The sequence below is a fragment of the Gouania willdenowi genome, chromosome 14, assembly GCF_900634775.1.
Source record: "Gouania willdenowi chromosome 14, fGouWil2.1, whole genome shotgun sequence".
In the NCBI taxonomy this organism is placed as follows: Eukaryota; Metazoa; Chordata; class Actinopteri; order Blenniiformes; family Gobiesocidae; genus Gouania; species Gouania willdenowi.
Window position 1 is genome coordinate 3,811,478 of NC_041057.1, and position 20,504 is coordinate 3,831,981.

The following is a 20,504-nucleotide window of genomic DNA, read 5'->3' on the forward strand; positions in this document are numbered from 1 at the left end:
CTAGGAATTCACATATTTAGTGTTGCTTTGGATAAAAGTGGAAAAGAATTATTTTTAAAAGTAGTACATGTAGCATCGTCGCATTTACGCGCCCGAAAATGAGTGAAATACTAAAAATGTCCAAACGTCCAATTTGGGGCCCGCGGGCCAAAGTTGCTGCCCATATTTGAAATCGTTTTTATTTTTTTATATTTTTTAAAATATGAAAATTAATGTAATACAGTACATTGATTAATAAGAAAAAATCTAAAGCTTATCTCCAATTATATTGTTTTTTTTGAGATTTAAAAGACTTTTCAAAGCAGGGAAAATGTAGTGTTTTGATCGTGTAGGCGGGGTATGTTGTGTCCCATTTTGTTGAATTTATATTGCACTATATATCTTTGAAGACATTTAGATGTTTAATAATTTTATGCCATGAAACACAATAAAGAAAAGTGTTGTTCAATTTCAACTTTAAGTGTTTATTTTGCACAGTTATGTTATAGGTATATTTAATTTCCTGCACTGCGACATATATTTTTTGCCCTTCAATGCGTAGAATTTGGGCACCCCTGGCTTCGATCATAATCAAATGGTGGGCTGGGGACCACATGCGACCATTGGTCTAGTAAATGCCCAAAATGACTCCAAAAAGACACAAAAAGATAAAAAAAAATATGCAAAATAGCAAAAATACCAAACGACTTTAAAAACATATTCAAAATGCACAAAAGGACCACAATTTTTCATATTTTTCAGGCCCCTACTTTGTTAATAGTTGCCCACCTCTGACCTAACGTGAGTATAATTTAGTTTTCTGATGTTGTTGTTACATTTATTCATTCTTACTTGTAAATGCACAGAAATTGTAACATTTTTCAAAATCTCTGTGGGAAAAAAATATTTTTGGAAAAATGTGTCTAAAAATGTTATGTTAGGTCAGAAGCAAATAGTGGGCTGGGGGCCACATGCGGCCCTTCGACTAGTGTTGTGCGGCCCTCGAAGTAAATGCACAAAGAACTCCAAAAACACAGAAAATGACAAAAAAATAAATAAAATGCACAAATGGAAAAATACACAAAAAGACAGCAAAAATACACACACTTAGCCTAAAAACGCTCAAGACAACTACGTACAAATATGATTTTGACAAAAATGATTTAAATATGTTCAAAATGACACAAAAAAATACACAAAATGACAACATAAATGCACATAAATGACTTCAAAAACACCAAATTACAACAAAAAAAGCACAAAATGACTTACAATAGTCAAAATGTAAAGAAAAACCATAAACAATCCCTTTGTTCTTTCCTGTATTAATGTTCAGATTGGTCATTATTATATTAATATATTATTCAGATTAGACAATCACATTTGTGTGAACTCTGCTGTGATAGACGTGGTCAACCTCTGAGTTAGATTAAATTTAGCTGGATTCAAGAAGAACTGTAAGTTTTTTTTTTTTTTAATTTCTGTTCCTTTCATTATTCAAAGTATTCATTATTTAATATATTGTAACATAAATTATTATTATAATAATTGTGATTATGGAATTTATTATAGTTGTATATTGTTATAAAAGTCATCTACTTTTGGTATTCTAGCCAATTAGAGCAAATCTAATTAATGCACAAAATCAAAATGTATTTACACCATCACATTAAGTCTGTATCATACATTTTTTTTAACATTATTATTATAATCTTCATTATTATTTTGTGTCACTCACATATTAACCAACTGAAACATTGAAAAAGGTCATGAAAAACACTGAAACTGTTACTAAATGATTGTTTTTTTAAATTTAGAAAAGAAACCCTCACCTTTGCAGCTGAATAGAGCACAGTGTCAGTACTAACAGTGTGATCCGCCTCAGTCTGCACCGTGGGAGCATAAATCCATTGACTGTGAACTCGTCGCTCAACAACATTTTTTGACACATTATGTTACATTTCAGACTCATGTGTCAGTTTTGGAAAAACAGCAGATCAGAATGATTTGTTTGAAGACCTTTTACGCATTCCCAAAGTGCAATAAACTGTATAAGGTTCATGTTGGTTTCCATCATTAATTATATATTTTTCATGTTTGTGTAGAAAACACGATACATCACTGGTTGTGATTTGGTGCCAACTTCCTTCCTTTCTCGTATGGCGCGCCTATTGTAAAGTTAGGCATGCTAAAATACATAGCAACATTTTACAACACTTCTCCGTTACATTTGACCAGATTTACAGCAATATTTGTGAAATTTGGGATTTTTACTTTTCTCGTAAAAATATTATGTTAATTTTAAATCTAAATGTTGAATCTAAATCAAAAGGTTGAATCTAAATGTTAAATTTGAAATCTAAATCTAAATGTTGAATCTAAATCTAAATGTTAGATTGAAATGTAAATGTTAAAACTAAATGCTAAATGTTAAATCTAAATGAGCTTTTATCTTGGTACTTTGGGTGAATTTGCATATTAGCTATTTCGACATTTCGATTTTACATTTAACATTTTGATTTAACATTTGACATTTAGATTTCACATTTAACATTTAACTTTAAACATTTTTATTTAGCATTTAGATTTAACATTTAAATTTAACATTTAGATTTAACATTTAAATTTAACATTTAAATTTAACATTTATATTGAAATGTAACATTTGCCATTTATATTTAAACATAACATTTACCATTTATATATAATTGTAACATTTAACATTTAGATTTAACGTTGACATTATGTTTTACGAGGGGGAAAAAAAATCACAAATATTGCGGTATATCTGGTCAAAACTAACATTTAAAATTAATTAATTTACCAGATTTACAGTAATATTTGTGAATTTTAAATCTAAATGTTAAATATTAAATTTAAATGTTAAATATTAGATTTAAATGTTAAATATTAAATTTACATGTTAAATATTATATCTAAATGTTAAATATAAATGTTAGATTTAAATATAAATGTTAAAGCCAATTGCTAAATGTTAAATCCAAATGCTAAATGTTAAATTTAAATGAGCTTCTATTTTGGTACTTTAGGTGAATTTGCACATTAGCTGAATGTTTAGTTTCACCTGTAACATTTAGATTGAACATTTAACATTTAGATTTAACATTTGACATTTAGATCTAACATTTGACAGAAAAAGTTGTTTATTTTAGCATGAGCTACTTTACAATGGGCGCCCCATATCCTCGATGTCTTTGTGCCTCGTGTGAGGTCAGATGCATCAACATGTTGTAAACTAAAACTGAAACATCTGCTCGGCAACAGATTGAAGACACATTCATCAGAGCATGAAGAGCCTCTGTTTGAGGAACATAATGTGATACAATCCATTGCATCCAGGGCTGCTCCATGGAGGCCATGCAGGAACCACACAGTTACGTAACCTTGTGTTTTGTTGGCTCAAGTTAATCTGGAAAACTTTTAAACAGATTGATATACTTGATTAACATGAAATATGAATAGAAATAAACTAAAAAGTTGAAGATGTACTGCAGAAATTGCAATAATGTCAAAAATGACATACAAAATTACAGAAAAAACACCAGTCAACCGAAAAACACAAAAAGACTTAACAAAAGCACCAACAACTAAAAACAAAATAAGAGAAAACATTTTTAAAAATTTACAAATTGACCTAAAAATTCCACAGAATTACAACAAGTGTATGCAAAAATCATAAAATTACAACATATGTACACAAAATTATTGTACAATGCATACAAAACAACAAAAATGTTTAAAAAAGACAAGAAAATACAGACAATTTATTCATAAACATACCAATAAATAAGCACACAGAAGAACATCAAAAAGGCACAAAATGAGAAAAGGACACACAAAACTACCACAAAAAAGAAATAATGACACCAAAATCACATAAAACAATAACAACTAAAAACAAAATAAGAGAAACACAAGGAATCGTAAAGAAAATTACAGAATGACTTCAAAATTCCACAAAATTACAACAAATGTACACAAAAATCCCAAAATTTCAACAAATATACACAAAAATGACTAATGACATTCCCACAAAACAACAAAAAGCCCTAAAATTACAAGGAATTACACAAAATTATTTCAAAAACACAACACGACAACCAAAAATACACAGGAGAGCAACAATAAGGCACAAAATGAGAAAAAGACATAAAAAACTACCACAGAATTACAAATAATGACACAAAAGTCAAATAAAACACCAACAGCAAAAAACAAAAAAGGACAAACATAAGTAATCATAGAAAATTTACAAAATTACCAAAAAATTCCACAAAATCACAACAAATGTACACAAAAAATCCCCAAATTACAACAAATATACATAACAATGACTAATAACATGCATACAAAACAACAAAAAAATCCCAAAATGACAAGAAAATACACAAAGTGATTTTAAAAACACACAAAACGACAACCAAAAATACACAGGAGAAAAACTAAAAGGCACAAAATGAGAAAAAAGACACAAAAAACAACCACAAAATAACAGATAATGACACCAAAATCACATAAATGACCCTTTGCTCTTTCTTACTAGTGCAACACATCAGTAGAGTAAAACTAAGGTCTAAACAAAGCTCAGTTTAGTCTTTATTCTAAATGCTGAAGTGAATGTTAATAATGTTTCCCTCAGATCAGGGAATCACATTTTTTAGGCCTCCATGCTCTACAAAGTCACCAACCTCTGACCTTATCATGAGAACCACTAATACCTGCGTTATGGATCATTTAGTGACGTTGTTGGTAAATTCATTCTTATTTCACGTGTAAATCCACAGAAATTGCACAGAATTCTTAACACGGTGTCCCTGCCACCGGCAGGATGTGGTCGCTTTAGTTTGGGAGGAGTGAAGTGCGTGTGAGAAGACTTCATTAGCTTAAGGAAATGGTCATTCCCTCTCAGAGTTAATGATTGAACAACAGAAAAGGTTTCAAGGAACCAGCAGCATTGTCCAGTGAAACCATTCAGTACTCGGGGGCATTATTGGAAAACCAGTCTGTAGTTCTACTTTCAGCTGTGTTTAACATGCTAACGCTCACACGGTAAGATCGCATTCATAACTCCTAATACTAGACTTTTATAATTCATGTTGCTGGTTTATATTGATACATTGTATTTAGGACACAGTGTAAAACAAAATTAGGGACTTCCTGTTTTCATGTTATTTATTTTACATGTGTTTAATACTTTATTGATTTTAATCACACTCAAGCTGTTGATTTCAGGATTGGGGTCAATTATAATCGTAATTGCATAATTGATAATTAACTCAAATGATGGCATATTTATAATTGTAATTGTAATTTCCAAAATCTGTTTCTGTCGTAGTTGGAATCAAACTGTAATTGAGTTGAGATAATTGACTTTCAAATTGTAATTGCAATGGAAATTCTATAAAAATTGTCAATTATAATTTAACGCAAAACTGGTGAACCATGTTACAGTTCTATATGTACAGTTCTACACATATGTAGTTAACATTTAGTAAAATATGTTTCATATCAAGCTTTCTCACATTCTATCATTTAAAAAAAAAATTAATTGAGGGGTATATTGACACAAAAAAAGGTTCAGACGCCCACACTAAAAATATTAAAACCTATATTTTCATTACTTTGCAGGCCTAACAAGGTAACCAATAGGAAATAAATTCGATGATCGATATTTGTTTTAGGTGTATTTTACAGCGGATTTAGGACCTGTTATCATAAAAGAAAGCTAACACAAGAAGAAGGTTAACTTTTGTGATTTATTTCAGTCTCAGTAATTGTGATTAATTGTAATTGAACTTTAGTAAGTGAGAACATAATTGTAATTTACTGTCTGAGGATAAAAAACACTAGCAATCTAATTATAGTTGGAAAAAATGCTGGTCACTGTAATCGTAATTGAACACGGCTATTTGAAAACGTAATTGTAACTGAAAAATGTAAGTGACCCCAACCCTGGTTGATTTGTTCATGACGACAAGTGTGAAGCGTTTTTTAAAGTGGATGAATCAAGGCACCCGTTTGTCTCTGCGCTGCATGGCAAACAGTAACACTAAGTTCATTAGCACAGCTCTCCTCGAGCATTTTTCCAGCCATATTAGATGCAGTCAGGCTGCTGAGGCCTCTCTCCATGGTGACTGGGTTCACTGAGCGTTTGCAGGATGGATGATCATCAGACTGTGACTACACCTCCAGCTCATGCGATTCCTGCATTCGTTACAGCTTTAAAGGAGAAATACAAACCGTACAAAACTACATTTTTATTAATTAAATGAGCATAGGGCAGGATTTGTGAAAAAATAAACATTAGTTTTAAGTCTTTTAAAGCTGCGGTATGTAGAATAGTGAGGCGCTCCACGCTCCACCCTCCCCTCCTGAACGAAACTCTTGCGTGTACGCGAGACTAGTAACAAATGTAGGGACTTTATCTTGTGCTATTGGATAGTTTTATGATGTTTTAAAGACATGAAAGCACGAATCACTCACTGCTGCAAGGACAGTAAAAGCCGGTCACAGCTGAAAGCGGATCGCTTGCAGTCCGCAGCAGACACCAACTCCGCTGACTCTGTTCCTCCTGAGCACGTTTATGCCTTTATTTTGTTGCTTCTCCACCTCGGTCTTCCTTTTTCCTCTTGTTTTACCGTGTAACCGCTGTGCCAAAAGCCGCATTAGAGACTTCTGCTGGAAGACATGGCATGGGACTGTCCCTACTCTCAGATAGAGAACACGCATTGACTTTTGACGAGCAGCTTATTAGTAATACTTAAAACAAGTCATGGATCGCCCCGTTGGTAGCAAGGTCTCTGATTGGCTAAAGTCCAGCATCATGCTCCTGTATTTCTACAACTCATTTGCAGAGCCAGGAGAAGGAGATTCACTGTCCACTCAGAACAGTTTTGATTACAATATGCAATACAATATAATAAGATGATAATGGATTTTTGACCAAATAAAACCAAAAAAAAACTTACCTACTGCAGCTTTAATGCTACTGGTTGATGAGGCAGTCACAACCAAAGAGAATGAGACCAGAAACATTTCTCCCTATTGCATTGAAGAGATTTTGTGATACTGCTGTTCTGGGTACAATTTCCCACGAAGTTCTGCAGAAGTGACGTGAAATGACGCTGGTGCGCATTCTTAATGACTTGGAAAGGTGTCCCACTGCTGTAAATATAGAAGAAGAAGCAGAAGAAGAAGAAGAAGAAGAAGAAGAAGAAGGAGGCTTGGAGACTGAAAGAAGACAAGCACAGTTGACTAAACTACTGTTTGGTTCCACAGAGGCATGTGCACAGGTCTTGCAGTAAACAGTCACATGAACGTTGGGTAAATAAATAACGTGTCACAATTGGAGAGCGGCTCAGGCCATATTTTCTCGTCCTAGTCCGACCCAACAGTGAAAACCTGATTTTTTTCATAAAGATATTACGTATTAAAGTGTGTTTTAATAGTAAGCACCGATTTTTATTAAGAAACAACTGTTAAAGTCATCATCAGATCAGCGCACGGGTAACAAGCAAAAGTGAAACACAAACAGGTCACACAAGAGACCCATCAGATTACATAATCCATGTATCAAAGATAAGAATAATCCATGATATTGTGCAGAAAAATCAATGTTTCAATGGTGTATTCCTTCATAATTGTCCTCCTCTGCTCTATTCTCTTCTGCTCCTCAACGAAGGCGGACACTTCCCTCTCTGCTCCCTCCCTGCCCTTATCTGTCCTGCTGCTGCCTCTTCGTCTTGTTCTGTCTTCTTGTCTGAATCTAATAGGAGACTCTCTCTGAATCTTAATCCAAAATCAAAATTATGGAATTGATCAACTGGTGTCTTGATGCAATCGACCAAATTTTTTCCACGAAGATAACGGGCAGAGGTGAGCCCGCCTGTCCTGGAGGAACGTTTGCAGCGGGATACGCGTTGCGCTCCTGGGATAAGTGGAGGGTCATGTGTCTGTCCATTCTTTCCATGGAGAACGTGGAAAACATCTATATGTTGGAATTATGGTAGCAGCTATGCAGTTGATTGGAGCTGGCAGCTATCTGACCTATCGCAAAGTCCGTATTACGTTGTAAAACTTATGTTTTGAGAAGGCTGCTTGTCATTTTTGATGGATTGGGCAGGGCTCTCCACACTCAGACTAATGCGATAAACAAACTCAGAAGTGAGCAGGATGCTACTTTGGATTGTCACCGTGGCTTGGAATCTAACTTGGAGAAGTTGTTTGCTCAGCACTGGGGATAGGCCACCATACTGGATTTAATGCTGAGACACTAACTGTAGGCTGCATCGAAAAATCTTCATTTGGCTCCTCTACAGCCAGCCGTTCAAGGCTGGGTTATCTATTCACCAAGATGTGGTGTCGACTGATGCTCTGTCCCCCCTCCTCTTCCTCCTCCTCTCCCCACCACCACCTGGAATTTTGTTTCTGAATTCTGATCTACCCACGGTCGTTTCACGTCATCTGTGCCTGGGCTGAACAGTACAGAATAAAGCAAACGGATTATGTTTCAATGCCTTCTTTGGCCACCATCCCCTCTCCTTCCCACGCTGTGGCTGCAGGAAAGGCGCGGCACATGCCCGCGCCCCCCAGCAGCCACCTGCAAATCCTCCCTTCCACAAGTTCCCTTCCTCCTGACCACACATACTATGTCCCCAAATTTTTGTTGTAATTGTCTTTTTTGGTGCTTCAGCATGTGCTGAGGTTTTTATTCCTGTGCTTCATAAGGAGCACAGTTTGAGATCTGCCTTTTCCCCTCTTCTTACCTCAAGTTTATCCATTTTCTCAACTAAGAAATACAGGACGCCGCCCTTGTGGCGACCCACAGTTCTCCCACCCCTGTCCTCCCATGTTATATGTGATTGTCTTTTCATGTTTCTTGGACGGGATGTAACTGAAATGTAATTTTGTTGCTCTGTTGCTCTGTAACATATAAAAATAAAGATTGATTGATTGATTGATTATTCTCCCTGCACTGTGAATCCTGCTCTCACTGTTACAGTTAAAGCTGCATTCTCCAGGGCTACAGCTGCTGCAGCAATAGAGGAAGAACACTGCACGCAAACAACACTATGTGACCAAACCCGAACACCAATTCTAGATATCTGTCCAAACCTGACCCGTCTGGTGTCGTCGGGTCCCGTCAGGGTTCAGTCGGGTATCACTCTTCTAGTCACAGTATCAGCTGTGCTCCGGTCCTAAAGAGTTGATGCGTGCTTGGTTGGCTTGGCTGATGACTGCATTTACACTAACCACCATGGTGTCACTATGGAGTCTGATTTATACATCCTGCCCTATGCTCCTTTAATATGAGATGTGTGTGGCTCCTTTGTTAGATACTAATATTGTGTGCTTATGTGTTGTGAATTAGTGATTGATGTGAGGTGTTTTTTTTCCCACAGGGAGACATCGTCATTGGTGGAAACATGAAAAGCAGAAAGCACCTAAGACAGATCAAAGACGGGAAAAACTGTTAAAGTATTTATGAAAAAACAAAACAAACCGGCAAATCATTAGAAAGCAGTTCTGCCCATTTTAGAAAAATGAAACTGCTTATGTGTTATTTGATACTACTGGGGTCAAGTTACGTGATTTCCAGCTATGGCCCGTATCAGAGAGCACAGATGACTGGAGACATATTACTCGGAGGTCTTTTCCCGATCCACTTTGGGGTGGCATCCAAAGATCAAGACCTTGCAGCCCGCCCAGAATCCACGCAGTGTGTCAGGTACGTTTTATAGCTGCTTATTATTACAAAGTAAAAGTTAAAGTGTATCGAAATCCACTAAAGTCGTTTCATGTGTTACTTGATTTTCTAGGTTTAATTTTCGTGGTTTTCGTTGGCTCCAAGCTATGATTTTTGCCATTGATGAGATCAACAACAGCAGCACGTTCTTGCCCAACATCACGCTGGGCTACAGGATCTTTGACACGTGCAACACGGTGTCCAAAGCTCTGGAAGCTACTCTCAGTTTTGTTGCTCAGAACAAGATTGACTCCCTGAATTTGGATGAGTTTTGTAACTGCACGGATCATATCCCGTCAACCATCGCTGTTGTAGGAGCCACTGGATCCGCTGTCTCCACGGCTGTCGCAAACCTACTGGGTCTTTTTTACATTCCTCAGGTAAGGAAAGTACAGTGGCTGAGAAATGCAAAACACATTGACAAATGCAAAACAAAATAAAATACTCCGTGTTCAAGTCGGATTGTAGTTCCATCCATTGACAGAGGTTACCCTTGGCAGAGGAAAACACCGACCGTTTGGGGCCTCCAGCGGGTCCATTTCAGACTCTACCCAAAAACCAAGCACGTATTCAGACTCGGGGGGGAACCAGACCTTTCTGTTGAAATAATATTTGGCCTGATATGTGCACCTTTAAAATCATATTTCACACAAATATTGCATTGATCCATGGTTTTGCACTTCTCAGCCACCGTAGGAAAGGCAGCTATAAGCAACGCTTCTTCAACTGACAACTGATTGATTGTTCGGTTATTCCAGATCAGCTATGCCTCCTCTAGTCGCCTTCTGAGCAACAAAAATCAGTACAAGTCCTTCATGAGGACTATCCCTACGGACGAGTACCAGGCCACGGCCATGGCAGACATCATTGAATACTTTGAGTGGAACTGGGTGATTGCTATTGCTTCAGATGATGATTACGGCCGCCCCGGCATAGAAAAGTTTGAGAAGGAGATGGAAGAGAGAGACATCTGCATTCATCTGAACGAGCTCATTTCTCAGTACCTGGAGGATCACGAAGTAAAAGCTCTTGCTGACAGGATCGAGAACTCCACGGCCAAAGTGATAGTTGTGTTTGCCAGTGGTCCGGATATTGAGCCACTAATCAAAGAGATGGTGAGGAGAAACGTCACGGATCGCATCTGGCTAGCCAGTGAAGCATGGGCCAGTTCATCCCTTATCGCTAAGCCAGAGTATCTTGATGTTGTGGCAGGAACTATTGGCTTTGCTCTAAAAGAAGGACGAATTGCAGGCTTTAGGGAGTTCTTACAGCGAGTCCAGCCGAAGAAAGACAGCCACAATGAGTTTGTCAGAGAGTTTTGGGAAGAAACCTTCAACTGTTACCTAGAAGACAGCCCGAGACTTCAAGAGTCTGAAAATGGGAGCTCTAGTTTCAGGCCTTTGTGTACTGGTGAGGAGGACATCACAAATGTGGAGACCCCCTATCTGGACTACACACACCTTCGTATCTCCTACAATGTCTACGTAGCCGTTTATTCCATTGCACAGGCCCTGCAGGACATTCTTAGCTGTACACCGGGACAAGGTCTTTTTGCAAACAACTCCTGTGCTGACATAAGAAAAATGGAGGCTTGGCAGGTAAATATTGATTTATCTCACACATACAGTATAGTAATGATAAGTCTGCTGACCCTGCACTCAATCATCTTTTCTTATCCGTAGGTCCTGAAGCAGCTGAGACATTTGAACTATACCAACAGTATGGGTGAAAAGATTTACTTTGATGAAAATGCCGATATGGCGGCAAAGTACACCATTATAAACTGGCAGAGGTCTCCTGGAGATGGCTCTGTACTCTTTAAGGAGGTCGGCTATTATAATATACATGCCAAGAGAGGGGCAAAGCAGTTCATTGACAAGACAAAAATTCTCTGGAATGGATTCAGTTCAGAGGTTCGTTATTGGAGGGAAACTACCACGATTATATTCGCTTACATCCATCCTGAAACAATAAAGAGATTTATTGAGTTAGACAGAGATGGCTTATATCTGTTTATCTATAAACAGTCAAATGCACAGACCAACAACTTTTGCTTCTATTTTCTGTCCTCACAGTTTTCTTATGATTTTGTGGTTTCTTGTCTTACAGGTACCATTTTCAAATTGCAGTGAAGACTGTGAACCAGGAACCAGAAAGGGCATCATAGACAGTATGCCCACCTGCTGCTTTGAATGCACGGAGTGTTCAGATGGAGAGTACAGTAATAATAAAGGTAAATGGATATGATTCACGTTCTAAGTCTTATTTATGGGGTGAAATTAACTTGTATGATAAAAGGTTTGATTTTCTTTCACAGATGCCAGTGTGTGCAATAAGTGTCCAAACAACTCCTGGTCCAATGGGAACCACACGTTCTGTTTCCTGAAGGAAATTGAGTTTCTGTCCTGGACAGAACCCTTTGGCATTGCCTTGGCTATCTGCGCGCTGCTGGGTGTCGTCCTCACAGCCTTTGTGATGGGAGTGTTCGTCAAGTTCCGCAACACGCCAATAGTAAAAGCCACGAACCGTGAACTGTCCTACGTCCTCCTGTTCTCTCTCATCTGTTGTTTTTCCAGCTCTCTCATCTTCATTGGAGAGCCACAGGATTGGACGTGTCGTTTACGTCAGCCTGCCTTTGGAATCAGTTTTGTTCTGTGCATCTCCTGTATCCTCGTCAAAACCAACAGGGTGCTTTTGGTATTTGAGGCTAAGATTCCAACGAGTCTCCATCGTAAATGGTGGGGACTGAACCTCCAGTTTCTCTTGGTGTTTCTGTGCACGTTTGTCCAAGTCATGATATGTGTAGTCTGGCTTTACAATGCCCCTCCCTCTTGTTACCAAAATCATGACATCGATGAGATCATTTTCATCACATGCAATGAGGGCTCTGTGATGGCTCTAGGGTTTCTGATTGGTTATACCTGCCTCTTGGCAGCTGTATGTTTTTTCTTTGCATTCAAATCCCGCAAACTTCCAGAAAACTTCACAGAGGCCAAGTACATCACCTTCAGCATGCTTATATTCTTTATCGTTTGGATCTCTTTTATTCCAGCTTATTTCAGCACATATGGCAAGTTTGTTTCAGCTGTGGAAGTCATTGCTATATTAGCATCCAGCTTTGGGATGCTGGCTTGCATCTTCTCCAATAAGCTTTACATCATCCTCTTCAAGCCCTCAAGGAACACCATAGAGGAGGTTCGATGCAGCACCGCGGCCCACGCCTTTAAAGTGGCAGCCAAAGCCACCCTGAAACACAGCGCAGCCTCACGAAGACGTTCCAGTAGTATCGGTGGATCTTCCGCCTCCTCTCCATCCTCATCGATCAGCCTCAAAACCAATGGCAACGACTGCGACATGACGTCGGGAAAGCACACGCCGAGGGTGAGCTTCGGCAGCGGAAGGGTCACCTTGTCCTTGAGCTTTGAGGAACCTAGAAGGAGTTCTTTAATGTGACAGGGAAACGTGTGATAGAAGCTCTATCGATCTCAATGTATTACTGTATCCATCAGCGGGATGTGTTTTAGTTTTTCACTTTCAAACCATCGTCAAAGTAGAGCTTTTCAAGTTTCCTTTTGTGTTCATTCTTTTTGACATGAAACAAACTGTTACGGCATTGAAACAAATGATACACTGCACCGAAATTCAACGACTTTCAAGCATGAAATCTCTTTACCTGACCTCTGCTAAACATTTTGTACTAATAAACAAGTTACAAAGGATATCTTTCTGGTGACTTAAGGCAGTGGTTCTCAAACTTGTTTAAATCAAGTACCCCCAGTTTCTGATTTCTGAATCCAAGTACCTCCTTTTTTCCAAATACAACATTTTGCTCAGAATACTATAAAAACAATAACTCTAGAGCAGTGGTTTTCAAACTTTTTTGGCTTCTGACTTTGTCCGACTACAACATTTAGCTAATCTATAAAAAAACTGATTATTTTTTTAAATTATTGAATAAAATCTACATGTGTTACTAGTATTGACAGCAAATACCACTTATTAGTAACACATTTTAATTTTGACCACCTTCAGAGCAACATAACCAATGAAAGCTTCTCATAGTATTTCAGAAGAGTTTTTTTAGAGAACTTTCTAGACTTTCCGCTTGGATATCACAAGTCTTTGACAAATGCAAACAGGAGAGAGTTGGCTCACGTGTAAATGCTATTCTTGCAATAGGGCTCCATATATATAGCCATGAGTTGACAGCATGTAACATGTTAAGATGTGAAGGAGAAATACGTTTCTGAGAGCTGAATTGGAATTTCACAAGTTAAAAATCCCAAATATTAAATGATATCTTAGATGATTATGATAGGACGGTAAAATTCTGTAATATGTTAAATATACTTGAGTAATTGGATGCATGGTGTCATCATAACAGCAGGATACCACAAAAGAAGAAGTCATTTAAAAACATTAAGGGTTTCTTTGTAGAAGATGTGCATATATGGAATATATAGGCTAACACAAAGTCAGAGCTCTATTGAGCCCATGATTCCTCTAGCCCTCAGTTGTGAGGACTTTATGACATTTTTTAACGATAAAATTCATAAGATCAGAGATAAAATTAGCCACTCCCTGCCTTCACCTGGGCCTGCTGTACCATTAAATGTAAATAGGCCTAACCTAAACTGTTTCACACATATAGGACTTCAGGAACTTAACTCTATTATTTCATCCTCCAAACCATCGACCTGCCTTTCAGATCCGATCCCAACTAAGCTGTTTAAAGAAGTTGTTCCCCTGGTCTGCCCATCTTTGTTAGAGACAATAAATATATCCCTATCAATAGGCTACGTGCCACAGTCCTTCAAAGTAGCTGTAATCAAACCCCTTCTCAAAAAACCTCTTGATTCCAGCACTTTAGCAAACTACAGGCCTATATCTAATCTTCCTTTTATTTCAAAGACTCTTGAGAAAGTTGTGGCGGCTCAGCTCTGTGACTTCCTTCAAAACAACAACCTGTTCGAGGACTTCCAGTCAGGTTATAGAGCTCAACACAGCACAGAGACTGCTTTAGTTAAAGTAACTAATGATCTACTCTGGGCTCTGGTTTTATTAGATCTTAGTGCAGCTTTTGACACTATAGATCACTATATTCTACTAGAGAGATTAGAGGAATTACTTGGAATCATATGTCATTGTCATCATAAGTCTCCTTGGCTACAGCTGGCTACAGCTGAACAGCCTGAAAAATTGGGCCCAAGACTGAAGGAAAATGGTGAAAAAACCGCAGGGAGGCCCTTCAGAACCCAATTCAGGTTTGGAAGAGGTCAAGGAGATGATACGCGAGGGTCTACGAAACCTATCTGCCGAGATAAAGTCGCTGGAAAAGACGCTGGAAAACTCACTGGAAAACCTACAAAGCGAAGCAAAGGTACTGAAAGAAAAGAATGAAAGAAATGCTGAAGAGATAAAATTGTTGAACGCCAGGGTTGAACAGCTGGAACAAAAGGAAAGAGAGAAAGATGTCATCATCACAGGCCTAAAGATAAAACCCAGGAGTTACGCGAGTGACGAAGAAACAAAATCGATTGAACAACAGGTCATTGACTACCTGGAGTCGAAGGACATTGTCCTGAACCCTGACAACATCAACTCCTGCCATCTCCTGCCAAAGAAAAATTATAACAGAGCTGTAAAAATAACCTTCACGAATATGAAATTCAAAGGGGAACTACTGAAGCAAGGAAATAAACTGAAGGGAACGAAGGTGTACATCAATGAAAACCTGACGAAACAAAATGCAAGCATTGCATGGAAGGCACGCCAAATGAAAAAAGCAGGAAAAATTGTGAGGACGTGGACAAGAAACTGCAGGATTTACATCACACCACTGGGAGAAGAGAACGGAAAACCAATCCTCATCAAAACGATGGAAGACTTGGGAAAATACGAAGGATCCACCTAAACAACAACATTACTGATGGTAATCATGGATATGGACCCAGATCTATATAAACACTGGAAACAAAACTCAGACTGTGATTATTTTACGGAGACTGAATTAAATGTGGAAACCAAGAGTAAAAAAGGTCTGTCATTTATTCATTTCAATTGCTAGGTGGTGGAGTGATTAAGGATTACATTAAATTCAAATTCAAAGTGTTTATTGTCATATGTGCAGTTAGAAACACGTTTTCCTGTACAATGAAATTACTACCTTGCTTATGAACTAAGATATAATACAATGAAATTACTACCTTGCTTATGAACTAAGTTATAATAATGTGTTTATAGAAGTTAAATCTAACAGTGGAAAATACAACACTGCCAATAGAACTAACAACAGCTGGAGTAACCTTGATGTAGAGACAAAACAAGCTGCAAACTTGTGTGTCCAAAAGAGACATTCCCGAGTGGTGACATTATGGATGAAAAGGGAAAAACCTTCCAAACACCTTCGAAAGAGGAACTATTCTTGAACTGGAGGAATGCTAACAATGTCTGGCAGGGAACAAGGCCAACACAAACAACGATAGAGAGGAGGAGGAATAAAAACAAGACAACACTGACTACAAATGAGAATACACAAAAAAGGACTGTTCAGAACAACTCAAGAATGTTTGACCAGAGAGACATGTAAACCCATGTAAATTTGCGATGGTAAAACAGGGGACGGGACCCAGATAAGCAAACTGCTTCTCTCGTCTCCTTTTTCGGCATGTACAAAAAAAAAAAAAAATGTAAAAAAAAAAAAAAGTGAAAGTAACCATGTCGGAAATAAACTGAATAAAAAAAAAAAAATTAAAAAAAAGTAGTATAGGAGGAAGAGCTTTCAGTTATCAGGCCCCACTTCTCTGGAACCATCTACCAACCACGGTTCGGGGGGCAGACACCCTCTCTACCTTTAAGGTGTTTTCAATGAATAAGAAGTGAACGTAGCATATGACACATTTACAGACACAATAACAACAATATACGATAAATGCTGCCCTTTGAAACAAATAACAATCAAAAGTAAAACAAACAAAATACCATGGATTAATAAGAAAATAGCCAACGTATGCAAAAAGAAAAACATATTATATAAAAAGTATATTACAGAAAAAACATTGAAAGCAGAAGTACGTTATAAAAAATACAGAAACAAAGTCAATAATTTACTAAGAGAAAAAAAAAGAGAATATTATGAAAAACAATTAAAAGAGAATAAAAACAAAAACAAAAAAATGTGGGAAATTATAAACACCATAACCATGCGCAAAAGCAAAGAAAAAAAATGCAGACCCCTTTATAAAAAACAATGTAAAAGAATACAATAAAAGAACTCAACAGTTTTTTCATAAATACTGGAAAAAACACGGAGAAAGGGATTAATCAACACCCAACACTTAAATGGAGCCATTTTGACAATGGTAAATGAACTTGATTTATATAGCACTTTATCACCACACTGAAGCAGTCTCAAAGCGCTTTACATAACAGCTCATTCACCCAATCACTCTCACATTCACACACCAATGGGACAGGACTGCCATGCAAGGCGCTAGTCGACCAACTTAGGGTTCAGTGTCTTGCCCAAGGACACTTCGACACATAGTCAGGTACTGGGCTCGAACCCCCAACCTCTTGATCAGAAGACGACCCACTACCACCTGAGCCACGGTCGCCCCGACCGACAATGAGAAGAAAGACATTGATAAGTACTTTGTACTTGAAGAAGTAACAAGTGGATGGATGGATAATAATGATGGGGGTATGTGTATGTGCATGTGCCTTTCTGATGTATCGTATGCTGAGGCGACTTTCCGAGGATATGAAGGTACTTTGAAAGGAAAATAACTTTTTGTTTGGAGAGTTGGAGGAACGTAAACAACGACTGGAAAAGAAAGCTCGAGGAGATACGGAGAAAAAGGACAGTGAGGAGGAGTAACAACAGGAACAATGACTGCAGACGAGAACACATCACATAAAAAAGGAAAAAAAAAAAAAACGTTAATGAAAAGATGAAATTATGGTATGAAGAAGATAAGAATGTTTGACTAGGGAAGAAACGAGGTTTGATGTAAAATTATCTGTGTTCAAATCAGGGGAAGGATCTAGATAAGCAAAATGCTTTTTTCCGTCGCCCTTTCCGGCATGCAAAAGGACAAAAAAAAAAAACGATGATGTGATTTTGCTCTGACTGTCAAAGTAAATTTCTGTGATTGCAACCATGTCGGAAATGAACTGAATAAATAAAATAAAAATAAATAAATAAGGTTAGGCTCAAAACATTCCTCTTTGGTAAAGCTTTTAGTTAGGAACCAGCTCATAGCTCATAGTTAAGATGCAATAGGCATAGACTGCCGGGGGGGTCTGGCATGCTCGGTTGGAGAGAGGTTGGAGAGGGCGTTAAGAGAGAGGTCATTTAGGTTAGAGAGGGATCGGAGAGGGTCCCATTCCTCTCTCTAACATATGTCTGCTTCTTCCCTTGTGTGTTTGCTGCTGTACTCCTTCTGGCTTTTGTCTTGCAGGTCCGTGGGATCCTCAGTGTGGAGTTACAGAGTCTCAACAACTCTGTCTCCACCCTTTCCTCTGCACACACCCAACACAGCATAACGTGGATGGCTGTTCATCATAGGAATGGGATCCACACAAAGTTCCTGCTGCTTAACAGAAGGTTTTCCTTGCCGCCATGATGAATTCATGTTGGGTGTGGGATACATATGTATGTGTATATACGTATATATGCATATGTGTGTATCCATAAAATGAAGAGTCCGTCCTTAAGACTGCTCTACTGTAAAGTGTCTTGAGATACCATTGGTTATGATTTGGCGCTATACAAATAAAAGATTGATTGATTGATTGAATATAAATGATATAAATGTAATAAGAATACAACATTTTGATCCAATCTTCCTTAACTCTCCAAACCTTAACTAGAAATGGATTAGAATTAGCCAACTTTAATAACTGAGATCTAGAGTTATAGATTTAATGTTAAAGTAAATGAGGGCACTCGATTTGGGCTCAAATAATGAACCAGGTTCAATGTACAGAGGGAATCTGCCATTATTCTCAGAGGCTTAGCCCAGCAGTGAAAACAGCATGTCACCAGAACTCCAGGCTGGATCTAGAGGGTGAAGCAGGACAGATACTGGATGACTCCACCAGGAAACATTGCATGCTGGGAACATCTGGCCCCTGCAAAAGCTCTGCAGCTAAAAGAGAACAGAGGCGTGTTGTGACACAGACCTGCAAACATTTAAAAGAGAGAAGCAGAGACCACTAACTCACTAATGTAACAAAACAAAGGATCTTCTCACTACCAGTTTGGGTCATTCACTAAAAGTGTAGAGAGTGAACTGAAAAATGATTATTAAAGTAAAACCAAACACACACAAAAAACACTTTAAATGAAATGCTTACATAAGGGGATTTAACTTTGACAGACTAAAATCAAACATTCTTATTCAAAAGTGAATCCATTTCTAATAAATCAATGTTAATGCTTTTTAAAGAAAGTGTCTATTGGTACGGTTACCGAAGTACACGTACGTAGCGTTTAGGGTTAGGGGTTACGGTTACAATTAGGGTTACGATTAGGTTATAACCCTATATCGCAACAATTTTTAGGGTTAGGGTCACGTGACCTAAACTGGCCAAATGGGGCGCTGCGTAAGGATAGATTGTTGATAAGGCAACTGTAAAAATAGCCACTGCCTTTTTTAAATGAAGTAACTAAACCTCGATGTTTAGGTTGTAAATACAAAAAAATGCCATGATTAAGGGCGTGGCTCCTGGATTAGTTAAGACATGCCCAGTCCTATACTATAAAATCCTCAAAAAACATCTCGATCTATGCTATGCTAACTAGCTACTATACTCACTATGTCTCTCTATTCCCAGTTCTTTCAATCCAACCTGAACTTGCGATAAATTGAAGAGTCCACAGGTGTTATTATTTATAGGAGGGGCGGAGCCAAGTTAGAAGCCACCAAAACATCACAACCACAAAATCTGATTGTAATAACCGGGTTCCACCCATAGAGGGCAGCCTCTAACATTTTTACAACAAAGCATTCGTAGTTGAAATACTTTAAAAATGGCTTTGGGTTTGCTTAATTAGTTTTACAAGTGCATATTGTGTCTATATACAACAGTAATAATATGTAATAATATAATAATCCACTGTTGATCAACTGCTATAAAACAACCATAAATGATGTGCATATAAAGCACAAAACAGCTGCTCCAAAATTAAAATAGTACATTTTCAGCCTTAGCACAGTCACGTAAAGTAAGCTGTGCATATTCCAGGTGCACATTCTGCTGTTGAAAATGCTTATAAAAATAAATATGGAAAAATAAATCAACAGTGGATTATTATATTATCACAGCACTGATATGAAGCTGTATGGACACAAATTACCTAAAATAAAGAATACATTCTTTAATTCTAAGTAACTCAAAAGTTACTTTTTCCACTAACGCATTACTTTTTGGTGTAAGTAATCAAAATAGTAACTGAGTTACTTTGTTAATGAAGTAACTAGTAACGGTAACTAGTGACTTTTTTTCAGTAACTAGCACAACACTGGTTAAGGCCCGAGCTAAAGAATATAAACGATATGGAATTTGCTGGTTAAAAAACCCTGTCTTATTATTGGGACATTTGTTTTATTTATTTTTTTTAACATATAGTCGCATGTACTTTTTTTTTTTTAATTTTTTACTTTTATTCAAGTTAGTGAGCAACGGGCATTGGGGGGTCTTTTGATCGGGCTGTGTTTTATCCTGAATACAGCCCTGCTGTACATCCGGGTAT

At 37.7% G+C, this 20,504-nt stretch overlaps 1 protein-coding gene across 1 annotated transcript; it reads left to right on the forward strand.

Moving 5' to 3' along the window:
* Positions 1-4,960: 4,960 nt before the first annotated feature.
* On the forward strand, positions 4,961-13,198 carry casr (calcium-sensing receptor). Its single transcript, XM_028466230.1, has 7 exons — positions 4,961-5,049; positions 9,402-9,727; positions 9,819-10,125; positions 10,504-11,343; positions 11,428-11,658; positions 11,855-11,978; positions 12,063-13,198. The coding sequence occupies exons 2-7, from the start codon at positions 9,543-9,545 to the stop codon at positions 13,196-13,198; spliced, it is 2,823 nt and encodes a 940-aa protein (XP_028322031.1). The 5' UTR covers positions 4,961-5,049; positions 9,402-9,542.
* Positions 13,199-20,504: the final 7,306 nt, after the last annotated feature.

Coding starts and splice junctions, on each gene's coding strand:
- casr (XM_028466230.1), top strand. CDS start 9,543: ATGAAACTGCTTATGTGTTATTTGATACTACTGGGGTCAAGTTACGTG. Junction 9,728..9,818: donor GAATCCACGCAGTGTGTCAG/GTACGTTTTATA, acceptor TTGATTTTCTAG/GTTTAATTTTCGTGGTTTTC. Junction 11,344..11,427: donor GAAAAATGGAGGCTTGGCAG/GTAAATATTGAT, acceptor TCTTATCCGTAG/GTCCTGAAGCAGCTGAGACA.